General features: G+C 38.9%; 1 protein-coding gene across 1 annotated transcript in view; it reads left to right on the plus strand.

The window, feature by feature from the left end:
• Nucleotides 1–1,773, plus strand: part of LOC109423346 (nose resistant to fluoxetine protein 6) — an 81,724-nt gene extending 79,951 nt beyond the window's left edge. Inside the window, exon 10 of the mRNA XM_019698299.3 lies at nucleotides 929–1,773. Within this exon, the coding sequence (XP_019553844.3) occupies nucleotides 929–1,156 (228 nt within the window). The 3' untranslated portion in view covers nucleotides 1,157–1,773. The remainder of the gene's footprint in view (nucleotides 1–928) is intronic.
• Nucleotides 1,774–14,980: the final 13,207 nt, after the last annotated feature.

Below are 14,980 nucleotides of genomic sequence, written 5' to 3' on the forward strand. Positions count from 1 at the left end.
TTTGTTTTAAAGGTATTCTTTTTTTATCTGTATTAACGAGATTTTTAGCCCTGGGCTAGTTCATCTCGGGACCCACGCTTTACTTCCCTTCCGAAGGAAGAACTCACATTTTGTGAGTTTGTCGAGAGTGGGATTCGATCCCAGGTCCTCGGCGTGATAGGCATATGCGCTTTAACCATCTCACCAGGTCCACTCCCCTAAAGGTGTTCTTGAAATCCCCTGATACAACCCTAACCTGAAATGCCTCTAAACGCCACTGAAACTTTCGTAATCCCATTAAAACGTCCTTGAAATCATCATAACCAATTTGAAATGCCTCATAAACCAGTTTGGACGCCTTCAATAGGCTCCAGAAACCCCTGAAACGCACCTAAAACCTCTTGAAACGCCCCTGAAATGCTATCAATTGCCCCTAAAATCTCTAGAAACTCCCTTGAAGTGTTCCTGAAATCCCCTTAGTTCTCTTAAATGCCTTGAAACGCCACTCGATCTCCTTGTAACGCCTTTTAAAGGCTCCTAAGACCCTTTATTTCCACTAATGCTCCTGGAAACGTCCCTGAAACCCCCTTAATGCTGTTCAAATGCCTCTGAATTCCCCATAATTACATTAAAACGTCATCAAAACCTGACAAATCGTCCTAAAAAGGCTCCTGAAATCTCCTGAAACAATCTCAGGAAAACCGTTTCGAACATTTTCTCAAAATTACATAGTTTCTTGCAGATCTGCTAACATTTTCTCTTCAGTTTAACTTTATACCAATTTGTTTAAAGACACTACACCACTGAACGATACAATTGTAATCGCATTTTTCCTCACTGTGCATCGAACCATTCCACGGTCCATGCCTTTTTAACACCGACACGATAATTTACATCACGCTTACAAACCTTTCCGTTATCTCTTTTCTCACTTTTTCGTTCCATTTAGCTGGTGATGGCCGTCGGGGTCACCGTGCTCTCGTACGTAGCAGCCTTGGCGTTCACTGTTCTGTTCGAGATCCCATACTGCACGATATCGAGTGAAATCTTGAAACTGAAGAAGAAACCCAGCAGCTCTGCGACAAAATTAGCGTCGAACGAGAATGGAACGTCATTTGTGAAGGAATCTGCGGAGCCTACGCTCTTGAGGAACGGTGACACCAAGAAGATCGACTGATCGGAACCAGTAGACGTCTAGGCGGTATGGGACAGGTTTTAACGCAAACACAAACAAAGTTAGAATAGCGCACACTTTCGGGATTTCCGGCTAACTAGGAAATTCGGTTTTCCACCGGTTAATGTGATAAATGGAGCGACGATAGGTTAAAAAATCTCTTGTTTTTAGCTAGCTTACGATACCACCGGTTTTCTCACTGATGATCTACTGATGGAAGGAAAGACATTAAAAATGATAAGATTTTTTAGACGGGAGTTCTGAGAAGATTTTAACCTGTAACTGTTTTAAGGACTGCTTAGTATTATTTATTTGTACTGTTAATCTGTTGATAAGGTGTAACTTTTTCAGCCCTATTTAATTAGTGCTCGCAGTGTTAATGTTTGAATGTTCCTGGAAAATGATATCGAAATCTTGAAGAAAAAAAAATGTATATGACATCATTCAAATTGTAACTATAAGGTACCTCTCTGTAAAGGAGTGAAATATGCACTTCTGTTGAACAAAAGTGAAATACAATAAGTAGGAATGTCATTGCTCATCGTTACAACACGGAAAGGGTTGTTATGAATAAAGTGGCATTCTGTGTGTATATAGGTTAAAAACATTGTGGTTATTCATCAATCCGAAGTCCAAATCTGCTACGAAATTGAAATTGGTATGATATCAATCATTTTTTTTTGCCAATCTTTGCTTGCTAATTTATCCCCGTCCCCCTCAACCCAGCTGTTTTGGGATAGCTCCATTTGAAAAACCTGATCACAAAAAAAACCCCACTCGACGACGATCCAATCGATGTCAATGGTCGCAGTTCAACTAATCAAACATTTAGCGCTGTGTGGGCTGCGGCGGTAATCAGCAAGATAGGTAGAGGATCGAAAATTAAAATAAAAACTATACCCACACGAGGATTTGGGCAAATAGGCACACGACTTTTTATGTAACCGTTTCGGATCTGAGGAGCGACATGCTGTCTGCTGTTTCGGCTTAGTGGATGATGCTGAGACAGCAAGTCATTCAGAAGATTTTTTTCTTATGGAATAGTTGCACAACACAATGGATGATATGCTTAAAATCATGGGATTAATCTTCTGGTTGAATTCCAGAATTTCAAGTGGCAGCATGGCTTTACTTCTAGTGCACATTGCATTGGTCCATGACCCACATTTACGAGGAAAGATGCATTTAGTGCCTTCAATTGACGTTTTAGACACATATAGTTTTCTACAATGTTGTCACTAATGATAAGCCCCTCTTTCCAATGTCCAGTAAAATTAGGGTGGTTCAAATTGAAAAAATGGAAACCAAGCATATAAATTCGCAATAATTGCTACATAAATTCTTCGGCAAAGTTGCCCAAGTAGCACCTGCAACTAAAATGGAAATGATCATCGTTGCAAACATGTTGCAACTGAGTTTTCATGAAACAAACAAAATTAAAACCTATTAAAATCCTGTTGTTAATGCCAAACTGAGGTGTAACAGTTTTATAACAACTAACAAAATGAAAACAAACGTCATCATTAGTCGAAACTTGCGAAACCAATTTGTAACTGAAGTAAAATCTGATTGTTTCAACGAATCTTAGTTACAACCGTTTACAAACCAAATCAACCAAAACATTGATTCTGATTGTTATAAACATGTTGCACCTGGAACTTATTTAGAACATAACGAACACTTTCGACAGGAGAGATAGAAGTTCCAAAATGTGCGGCAAAATGTTTTTGTGATCACGAAAAATATAAAATGCACTATAAAAAACCAAAATGTTTTAAAAATAACGAAATCATGTACAAATAAAATGTAACCTTTTCTTTTCTTGAAGGGCCCATATAGCCGAGGCAGTAATTGCACGGGTATTCAGCATGATCATGCTGAGGGTGGCGGGTTCGATTCCCGGTCAGTCCAGGATCTTTCCGTAAAGGAAATTTTCTTGACTTCCTTGGGCATAGAGTATCTTCGTGCCTGCCACACGATATACGCATGCAAAATGGTCATTGGCAGAGGAAGCTCTCAGTTAATAACTGTGGAAGTGCTCATAGAACACTAAGCTGAGAAGCAGGCTTTGTCCCAATGAGGACGTTACGCCAAGAAGAGAGGAAGAGAGAGAGAACCTTTTCTTCGTAAATTTATCGACATATTCCAAATTTTATAAAATTAAAGAGGTAAAATAGAAAAAAATCTGATTGGATGTATAATATTGACCTAATGAAAAAAAATCTGCCTCATTTTCGCAGTACTGAACGACTAGTACCGTGGGTACACAGTCATGGATCACTTAGTGGTATTTTTGACCTTCAAAATTCAATTAAAAATAAAAGAAAACAAAAAGTACGACTTTGAAAGCACCGTTGGCTATGTTTTGATTCGAACTTTTCATTCCCGATCCATTTGAAGTATAATCGCAAGTCATTTCCGCGTAAAAAAGGAATATTTCACTGTTTACAAAATGCCTTATTATGGATCAGCTCCACAGAATCCCACACATTATGGATCAATTTTTGCCATATTATGGATCAGTGCAAAATTACTCAAAATCCCAACTCTAACAATAAATTTGCGTTTGTAAGGCTAAACTACGCAGTGCATTGATCATTTTACTGATGGGGTACCCGATTTTACAACAGGAATAAAGAGAAAACATTAAAAAGTCCCGAATCCATTTACTTCGATGGAGGTGCGCCACTAGGTTTCAGTGATGCTCTCCATTTTACGTGTTATTTTTACAAATATGTGTTTCAAGACACCTGGTTTTCAAGGTTACATGTTTTTAATGATACTTTTGATACTTCAAGGTAAAAATATTGTATCAAGAGCGTTGAGTGGAGCAAAAATCTATATTTGTTTAAAGTGATCCATAATAGCGTCAAACGATCAGTTTTTGGGTCACATTATGGATCACTGTTGAAAGTCACATTATTTTAGTATTTGAATCCCAAAATAAAACAAAACTTCTTTTAATAGATACATACATATCTTATCCAACGTGTACGAGCGATTTTTATATCAGAATTGATGGATTTCGACACTTTTTGAGCTTACCGCTGCAGGAGTAGCTTCTTATGGAATTCGGATGTTTACTGGCAGATGTGAGAGGACAACACTATCGTTGCATTAAAATACATTTTGTATTTAGATTGAGCTCTTGTAAATGACTTTCTATCTCAGAAAACAAATAGGATCATGCTACAAAAATGAATTTCGTGCCGAAATATATGTTTTGAGCAAGATATTCGACTTTAAACATCAAAGTGATCCGTAACTGTGTGTGATCCATAACTGTGTAGGGACGGTATCTACCACTGGGAAGATTAGAATATATGTGGTTTTGAGAAATCTAACTTAACGTACAAAAATATTAGGAGTTTCCCTCGAAAAATTTTACACTGTGTTTCCATTTTTTACAAAAAAAAACCAAATTAATCCACCTAGTGGTGATAGTGCCTTTCTCGTCGAATATGTTCTCACATTATATTCTCACATAGCACATTTTAGGCTATATTTTATTGACCGTTGAAAATAAGAACGTAAGGTAGTAAATATAGTGAGACGTTTGTTTGTATGTGGGTTTTTATCGCTTGCATTGATTTTTTTTTTACTTTCGTAGTTCCGGCGAAGTACCAAACGCTGGTTGTGCAACCCTACCAGCAGTCTCTAATGTGGTATGAGCCTATTTTTTAGTTAACCGTACCTCAGGTTATTGAAAAGCCGTAATGTAAAATCGCATGGTTACTTTCGATGCGGTACCCGGTAACCGGAACAGGTTTCGGAGCACTACCGGGTCTCCCAAATATAGTCTGAGACTATTTCATTGCTAACGTGCATGGGGTTACCTAAAAACACGATTAGTTTTATCTTATACTTGGGTATAGATCTCTTTTAAATTTGACCACTTCCAGTGGGACACCCAGAACTGATTTTGGGACACTATCGGCTGTCTAAAATATGATCTGAGGCTATGTTCTTACAAATCGATCATTGTGTTATCAAAAAAGCTGCCATTTCATGTACTGTCAAACCCTGCGTAGTCATTCTCTTTAATACGACATTTTTTAATTCGACACAGTGCAATACACTATAAATACGAATGATCCGATATTGTGTTGTTACTCACACCCGCAGCGGCTCCTCGTACAGCTGCTACTTCCGGAAGTTCAAATTAGATGCTTTCCGACACCTGATCCTTTTTGTGATCAACCGCAGTGAACTTCGGAAGCCAACAATCGTAAATGGAACAAGCTATCAATTCGTACCACCACAATATCTGTAGGATTTGTGTCTAAAAACAAATCCTACAAACTAAACAAATACTAAAATATAGTTAGTTTATCGAACTAAAAGTTTGACCAGGTAATTTCAGACGGGCTTGGTGGTCTAGTGGCTACCGCTTCTGATTCGTATGCAGAAGGTCATGGGTTCAATCCCTGGCCCGTCCTTTTCATCCTACTTTGTATCTTTCTATCCACTTTCTCTCGCTCTCTCTTATATACAACTCATGTATATTCATATGTTCATAGCCATCGCTAGAACCAGAAACGAATTGAAAAAAAGTCGTTTCCCTCCCTTCCAACTTCCACTCACAGCACAGTGTATATAACGCCTATAAGTTATGCAACCAAAGCGTGCTGTGCCGCTTGACCTTATTCACCTTATTCACCACACAATCTATCACGAATACTATAAATAACCCTATCCATGGATCGCATCACCGACCCAACGGTGACTCCCAGATCTCCCATCCTTTCCATCTAACAAATACCCCAGTCCGTGCTGCGTTGTGGGGACGCAGAGTGCTCTCGGTCTCTAGTAGCAACAACCAGTACACTCTAACATTCCTTTCCCTTCCCAGCTGACTATAAGGACTTGGCCGGCGCCGTTATTGATCAAATATGCATGAGCTGCTAAAATTGCACTTTGAGAATAAGTGGAATGTCCCAGCCCCTTATTCAGTTGGATCTCAGTGCAACTGGTACCAGTTCAGATCAATCACGGAGGAGCAACCATTGACATGTATAGTCAGAATTGATCGTTTTTTTTTTAAAAGTTTGACCAGGTAATTTCACAACAATTATTGGCATGGTTTTATGGTACCACACGCCTGGGTTTGGTTCAATTTCACATTTTACCACTTTCGGTTTAGATTTAACCATTTACCGATTGTCCCTGATGTGGTCTTAGACTAGTTTCATACAAATTTTTAATCAGTTTTCCTAAAAAGTCGCGAATTGATGTACTGCATGTGGGTGTGGTTCAATTGTGCATTTCGCCGGTTCCGGCGAGACACTCGAAACTGGTTCCGGAACACTACCGTTAGTCTTAAACGTGGCCTGAGACTATTTTCTTGCTGACCGTTCTTCGCGCTATCGAAGTAGCCGTTATTTAATATGCTGCGTGTATGTTTTTGTTCTGTTCTACATTTGACCACTTTCGTCGGGCACCTGGAACCGGTTTCGGCACGCTATTGGTATTCCAAAGTATGGTCTATGATTTTTTTTTCTTGTTAACCGTTCATCACTGCCGTGTGCAGCATAGTTGTCCCACAGACAAACAGACATATTACTTAGAAGAAAATTGCTTCAAAAACACCGTTTGGCAGCTCACTAGCACCCTCTATAATGCTCAATCCGAAGCATTCATTTGCAGGTGTTGTTTCCCTCGGCTCGATGTAACAATTTAGCAGGTGACGACTCCCCCGTGGCGTCATCTATTCATAAAACATGAACGAAGGTTCATGATTGAGTCATTTTATGTAAACATTGATCGGCGTCGCGTTCATTTCTCTGCAAAATTGAGGCACAGCAGCGCCACCATGACACATGCGAGCACAGTACGAACCACACTATATTTTCAAAATCACCGTTAAATCGTGCGATGACTCTGATTTGAGTAGTATGTCTGTTTGTCTGTGGTTGTCTTATGTTAATAGGGATTCCCATAGAACATGGGACAACTATGGTGCACACGGCAGATCAGGTTACCTAAAAAGTCATTTAATGTGTCACAATTATGGGTTTCGTTCTCCTTTACATTTGATCACTTCCGATGGGGCACCCGTAATCGGTTGCCGAACACTATCGGTTGTCCCAAATATGGCCTGAAACTTTTTTTTTACAAATCGAGATACCTAAAAATCTGCGATTGATGTGTTGCATACATGGGTTTGGTTCACTTTTATATTTGACCATTTCTGGCGGGACACCCAGAACCGGTTCCGGACACTACCGGTTCAGATATGTTCAGAGAAAATTTTCCTGCTTATTGTTCATCAAAATATCAAAAAAGCTACTATTTGGTATGTCGCATGCATGGGTTTGGTTAATTTTTATACTTGGCCACCTCCGACGGGACATCTGGAACCGGTTCCGAAACACTACCGGTTCCGATATGGTTTGAGAATGCTTTCCTGCTTACTGTTCATCCGATTATCTAAAAAGCCGCGGTTTGATATGTCGCATGCATGGTTTTGGTACAATTTTATATTAGGCCACTTCCGGTGGACTCCCGGATCCGGTTCCGAAACACAACCGATTCAGATATGGTCTGAGAATATTTCCCTGCTTACTGTTCATCAGGATATCGAGAAAGTCACTATTTGAAATGTCGCATGCAAGGGCTTAGTTCACTTTTTTTGATTGGCCACTTCCGGCAGGACACCCGGAACCGGTTCCGGAACACAACCGGTTCAGATATGGTCTGAGACCATTTTCCTGCCTACCGTTCATCAGGTTATCAAAAAAGCCGCGGTTTGATATGTCGCATGCATGGGTTTAGTTCACTATTTTGTTTGGCCACTTCCGGCGGGACACCCGGAACCGGTTCCGGGACACTACCGGTTCAGATATGGTCTGAGACCATTTTTATGGTTGCCATTCATCAAGTTATCGAAAATGCCGTAATTTGATGTGTCGCATGGATGGGTTTGTAGCGTTTTCATATCTGGTCCCTCCCTGGGGTACCGGTCCGGAACACCTAAATGGCCATAACTCCGGAACGGCTGGACCGATCCGAACCATTTTCAATAGGAAACAATGGGACCAGATTCCGCGTCGAATGAACCGTTGGTCATTAAAATCGGTTGAGATTTACTGCCAAAAAGTGATGTGAGTTTTTTTGTACACACTCACACATACACACACACACACACACACACACACACACACACACACACACACACACACACACACACACACACACACACACACACACACACACACACACACACACACACACACACACACACACACACACACACACACACACACACACACACACACACACACACACACACACACACACACACATACAGACATCACCCCAATTCGTCGAGCTGAGTCGGTTGGTATATGTGTCACGTCGCTCCGAGCCTTCTATCAAAAAGTCATTTTTGGAGTGAACATATAGCCTTTCCAGTACACTTAGTGTACGAGAAAGGCAAAACGTGAAATTTTCGTTACGTAATAAATGGACAGCCTCTTGTCGACGTAAATGGGAAGTACACGTCCAAGTGTCTGCTTTTTTGGTTATTTATGTCCTACACGGAAAATTCAAACTACCTTATTTTGGGTAAATTTTACCCTAAAATGAGTATATCAAATTGATTAGTTACCCAAAATTAAGGTCCCATTAGACGTGACAAATATTTGGCCAAACAAGCTCAACAAATGACCAACACAACGTAAATCATGGCAACCTCGGATGAATGTCGGACTACAACGGCAAATATTTGTCATTATGACTAACAGTCTAATGGCCCCTTTAGGTTGTTTTTCCTCTCTTCCCCACATATGTTGTCGTAAATAAACAGAGTCCTTGAGGCCAATAAGCCAATTTTGGGTAAATGCAGATTTACCCAAATTTGGGTTGAATGAAGGGGGTCTTGGGTTGAATTTACCTACTCTTGAGTATATTTTTAGTTGGAGGTAAAGGGAATTTACCTTGCGTGAGTTTAATCGATTCACTCAAATGTTGACTTATTGGGCCGAACTACAGGATTGCGTCAAAAGAATCCAATTTTTGGTAGTTTTGCGGTTCCGTGTACCACGGAACTTATTAAGGGCGGACGGGACGGTCGGGGAAATATCCGCCATTGCTCTGTTGCTACTAAGATGGTAATCTCAGATTCTACTTCATATTTTGCAACAAAAACCTATCACTGTGTATGCTCACTTGCAGTGCATATGCTGATTGTTTTTCAGCATCTTCAGTGCGATAGAACTCGAGATTACCATCTTCAAAATCGCGATGCAAATTGTTAGAAAGAGAGGCAAGATAGGAAAAATAACACGGCGTCCCGTTTCACCTTAATGTCAAAGTGTGTTGCTTGGGTGTAGATAGCTCTAGAAGTTTACTGAAAATAATACAATGTACTTAACTAAAGTTATGATAAAGAGGCTCAAATGTCGTGAAGCATGACGGAGTCGATGTAATGTGCCGTGCAAAATGATGTTGAATGGAATGGCAGGTATATGCTTTTTATTGTTTAATTCTTAACCACTTAACCTAATTCACCGCTCTTTTGTCCACTAGGGCACTCCGTGAGTGATTGCAATTGGCAGCTGCACTTCCAATTTTGTACAGCCCCTTAACTGGTTGATTTTCGTGCTGCTTTCACTGTCATGGTAGAATGATGAGCACGAGGATGTTGGTGTGTGGCTGATGGTTGTTCCTTTTTCTAGTCCGATTGATGGTCCGTCATGAGTTGCCGATGTCCAAGTATCCGGATCCGTTTGAGTCATGGGCACAGACAGGCCCGGATTAAGGATTGTGGGGGCCCGGGGCCAGAGCGGATGTGGAGGCCCCTCGGAGGTACAAATGCCATGAGCAAATATGCTTTTCTTCGTTTTTGTTAATGTTTAGCAAGCAAAAAGGTTTTTGTGGGGGCCCCTAAAATGTGGGGGCCCCTAAAATGTGGGCGCCCGGGGCCCTGTCCCCCCCCCCCCTCTGCCCCCCGGCCCCCTTTAAATCCGGCCCTGGGCACAGAAGAGGGTCAGTATCAGCTACTCTCAAGGGGAAAGAGCAACGTATCTGTTTATGAAGCAAACGTGTGTTCACTTGCGCCACGGGCCACCCACATATTCACTCATTGACACACTAATGAGCTTACTCACTAACCAACTCAGTAACTCACTCGAACTTCCGTTTACTCATTTACCAACTCACTCAATCATTCCCAAGTAACACAGAAAACATCTTTAGAAATAAAAATTCAAAAAGATGTTGTAGTATAGTATTATTAATGAAACTATAAACATCTTCAGTTGAAAATATGTTATAGCTATGTATTGTGATAACAAACTGCTAAAAAACTGAGCAGTTGAATTGCAAGTTTTTATGATGTATTTTTGACGTTGACAGAACAAGTTATTTACATCATCATTTTCCTTCAAATTCAGGTGTTCTGCAAACATCCAGAACACAAAGATAACACCACTATGTTAAAACATGTTTGAAACAGGTCATTTTATGGTCTTGAAGTTCGTTGATGCATAACTTAGTTAGTTTACAGCATCCCTTAAAATGATCCAGTGGCTCGGGTGTTATATTCACCTCACTAGGTTGAGCAACTCATGTACTTACCTGTGACAATCATTTCTTTTCAAATTTTAGCACAGCAACAGGAAGAAAAAAAGATTTTGAACTCACAACTTGAACTCGTCTGCAATATTTGTTATTGTTATACTGATGATGATATTTGGTATTTAAAAACAAAACTATAGCCTATCTATAGACACAAAGTTGTAAATTGTCCCGCAAGAGGTTGTTTAGAATATGTTATTTTCATCAATTGAAATTATGTTCTGCAAACATGTTATTAAGATGTACAAAACATGTATTTATAGCACACATGTATGTTTGAACTCAAAATTCCATTTCCAGCCTTAAAAAAATAAAGTGCTTGTTAAAATTATTAAACACGTCTAAATATTTTTTGAGGATTCAAAAACTAAAATCAAAAATTTCGATCACTTATAGAGAAATCAATTTGTTTTAGATATAACATCAACCGTAAAATGTATACGTAAATGTATATGGACACATCTATTTGATTATGCCGTACAATTCCCAAAAAAAAAAAAATCTTTCATGCTGTGTTCAAAATGGGTTGGTTCTCATATAAGAAAATATAGAATTTGAACGATTTGGTTCAATTTTCCCTTTAAGCTTTTTATTTACGCTATTCGTTTTTTTAATAAGAATATTATTTGATTTTGAAGAAGGTTCCCATTTTTTTTAACGGCACTGTATTAGGCGGCTACCATGATGGATTTTGGAGAACGTGATAGGAAATTTCAGAAAACATCAAAAAACGATTTAACTTTCGTTCTTATTTCCATTCGGTGGAGAAGCGTATAAATTCATGTAGATTAATTGTGATCATTTCACCATAAATTTAGAATGGCACATGAGTTTCAACCATACCCAAAACATCAACGAACATGGAAATATTTAACTACTATGCAAATTCAGTCCCTGTAAATATTTTTTGTCATCAAATGGTTGTAAAAATGGATTCAGTTTTGCAAAGGATTCATGCTAGCTCGGCTATAATGGGTTAGTGTTTGGAATGTTAGAGAAAACATCTTGAATGCATTAATGCATGTTCTACTATTGTATTGGAAAACATCTTTTATAACATCAATCATGTTCTATAAGCCGCCATTTTTTGCGCTTTTTCAGTGATATAAGTGTACAAATTTAAGTTATGCTCATATGCAATATAACAAAGGCGTTTGTATGAAACATGTATTTTGTACACTAATGTAACAAGTTATGTTACTTGTGTTTAATTATTAACTCACTACATCACTCACTAACTCACTCATTTACTCACAGCTTCATTCACTAACATAATTACTCACTTAGTCACTACTTCACTAACTCACTAGCTCACTCATTCACTCACTGGCCCATCTGCTCATTCATTTATCAACACAGTTACGAATCAATATCACTCATTGACTCATTACATCACTCACCAACAGGCTCACTCACTTACAAACTCACCCACTCAATAAATTATTAACTCACCATATCACTCACAAACTCACTCATTTACAGGGGATGGCCAAAATGTGCGGGATAGGCAGCTTTTTTTTCTCTCACAAAAAAGTTCAACATGCTATAACTTTTCATAGAGTGCATCAAAAAATCTCAAATTTTGACTGTTTGTCAACCTATTATAGGTGCATCATTGGTACAAATTTGGGCTCTATTGATTAATCTTTCGCAAAGTTAGAACCGTTCGGGTAAAACACAATTTTTAGACAACTCATTTTTGAGCTGTCATATCTCGGAAACCAGTGAACCGAATTGGATTGACACTTTTTGGGTTTTTCTCGAAAAAATTGTATTTTTTTTACGTCAATGTCAATAAATTTTAGTGTTGATGTCCAAAGATTTTCCACTTCTGTTCTCAAGTTATCTTTAATCAGATATATTAGAGCCTATTTAGATTAAAGGAAGAACATATTTAGTATTTTTTATGTGGTATTGTAAAATTGACTTATTTTCCTCAATATGGGTAAAAATTTCAACCCGGTATAACTTAAATCTAATTCAATTAACTTAATAAACATTCATTCAATTCGGTTCACTGGTTTCCGAGATAAGATAGCTCAAAAATGAGTCGTCTAAAACATAGTGTTTTACCCGAACGGTTCTAACTTCGCGAAAAATTATTCAATCGAGCCCAAATTTGTACAGTGGCGTTTCGGTTTTATCACTAGTCGTTTTAATCACTACTCGCCCAAATTCACGGTTTTCTGTTCGATTATAACACGATTTTCATTTCATTTTTATCACACTTGTTTTAAAACATTTCGAAATCAATATAAAATCAATACAGCATTGTCCAGTTCACCAAAACAGTTAAAAAATATAAGCTACGACTTATATATTTTGCAGCGAAACAATTTTGGATAAAAAATTTACATTTGTTTCTCGTTTCGCTAAATTCACGGTTTCGTTTATATCACGGAAAAATTTTTTTTGACCGTGATAAAACCGAAAAACCACTGTACCAATGATGCATATATAACAGGTTGATAAACAGTCAAAATTTGAGATTTTTTGATGCACTCTATGAAAAGTTACAGCATGTTGAATTTTTTTGTGGGAGAAAAAATGTTGCCTATCCCAAACATTTTGGCCACCCCCTGTACTTGTTTCTTTTCTCACACAAGCACTCACTAACAAACACTCACAAAATCCACTAACTCTTCACTCGCTCATTTACTTTTCAACTCACTACATTACTGTTTAACTCAAAACATCTCTCAGCAATTCCTCCCGGAATTAATACAGGAATTATTCCAGGTATTCTTCCAGGCATTCCTCCAGGATTACATCCAGGCATTTCTCCAGGGACTTTTCCTGGAAATTCTATCAGGAATTTCTCCAGGGATTACCCCAGTTATTTCTTCAGAAATTTTTCCAAGAATTCCTCCACAAATTGATTCAAAAATTCCTCCAGGAATTCTTTCGGAAATTCCTACAGCAATTCCTCCAGGAATTTCCCCAGGTAATCCTCCACGGATTCCTTTCTGGAAATTCTTTCTGGAATTCATTCAGAAATTCCCTTGCGAATTTTTCTAGGGTTTCTTCCGGGATGTCTTCCAGGGTTTCCTCCAGCAATTCACCTGGGAACTCCTCCAGAAATTTCTTCAGAAATTTCTCCAGGAATTCCTCTTAGGATTCTTCCAGACATTCCTCCAGAAATTTCTTCGACATTTTCTCCAGAAATTCCTGCTAGAAATAGTTCTCGGGGTATTCCTCTAGGAATTTCTTCTGAAATTTCTCCAGGTATTCCTACCAGAATTCCTTCAGAGATACCTCCAGGGATTCATTGAGGGATTTTTTTAGAATTCCTCTAGGGATTTCTCCAGGAGTTCCACTTGAGATTCCGAGAGGAATTTGTCTAGAAGATCCTGCAAGCATTTCTCCTCAGGTCTGGATTCCTCCAGAGATTTTTCCAAAATGTCCTCCAGAAGTTATTCCAAGAGTTTCTCCAGAAATTTCTCTAAGGATTCCTCCAGGAATTCCTCAAGATGTTCCTTCAAGATGTTTAGTTCCAGGAACACCTCCCGAGACGGTTCGATGAATAATCTCAATTTTTGATATACAATATATTTAGACAAATACTCTATTGTAGTCCATGCTGCAAACGGGCCATTTTATGGTTTTGTAACATTTTATAATATCGAATCGATGTAAAAACATCGATACAATGCATTTGATTAAATCGGTGAAACGGTTCTACTGGTCCGATACGAATCGATTCACAAAAAATCGATGTCCCAGCCAAACTTGCGCAATGCTAATATTCATACGTTCATAGCCATCGCTAGAACCAGAAACGAATTCCCTTCCTTCCAACTTTCACAACACAGTGTATATAACGCCTGCAAGTTATGCAACCAAAGCAATCTGTGCCGCTTGACCTTTTATATTTACCACACAATCTATCACCTTACGAACACTAGAAATAATCCCCTACATCCTAAAACGAAACAACACAGGCTTGTGTACAATGTACACAGATTTGTGTACTACTAGATCAGCCTCCACGCCATTGGCGTAACTAGAGGGGGGGGCCAGGGGGGCCAGGCCCCCCCAGAAATTTTTCATGACTTTATATATGGAAATTAGAAAAAATCTGAAAATTACTGTCGTGGTGACAAACATAGATCTATATTCTCAATTTAGTTGAAAATCGGAGTTTTCGACTAGCGAAGTTGGATTTTTCTCCAAATCCGTGCGTCGGACCTAACTTCCGAAGTTAGGTCCGACGCACGGATTTGGAGAAAAATCCAACTTCGCTAGTCG

This window comes from Aedes albopictus, chromosome 2 (assembly GCF_035046485.1).
Source record: "Aedes albopictus strain Foshan chromosome 2, AalbF5, whole genome shotgun sequence".
In the NCBI taxonomy this organism is placed as follows: domain Eukaryota; kingdom Metazoa; phylum Arthropoda; class Insecta; order Diptera; family Culicidae; genus Aedes; species Aedes albopictus.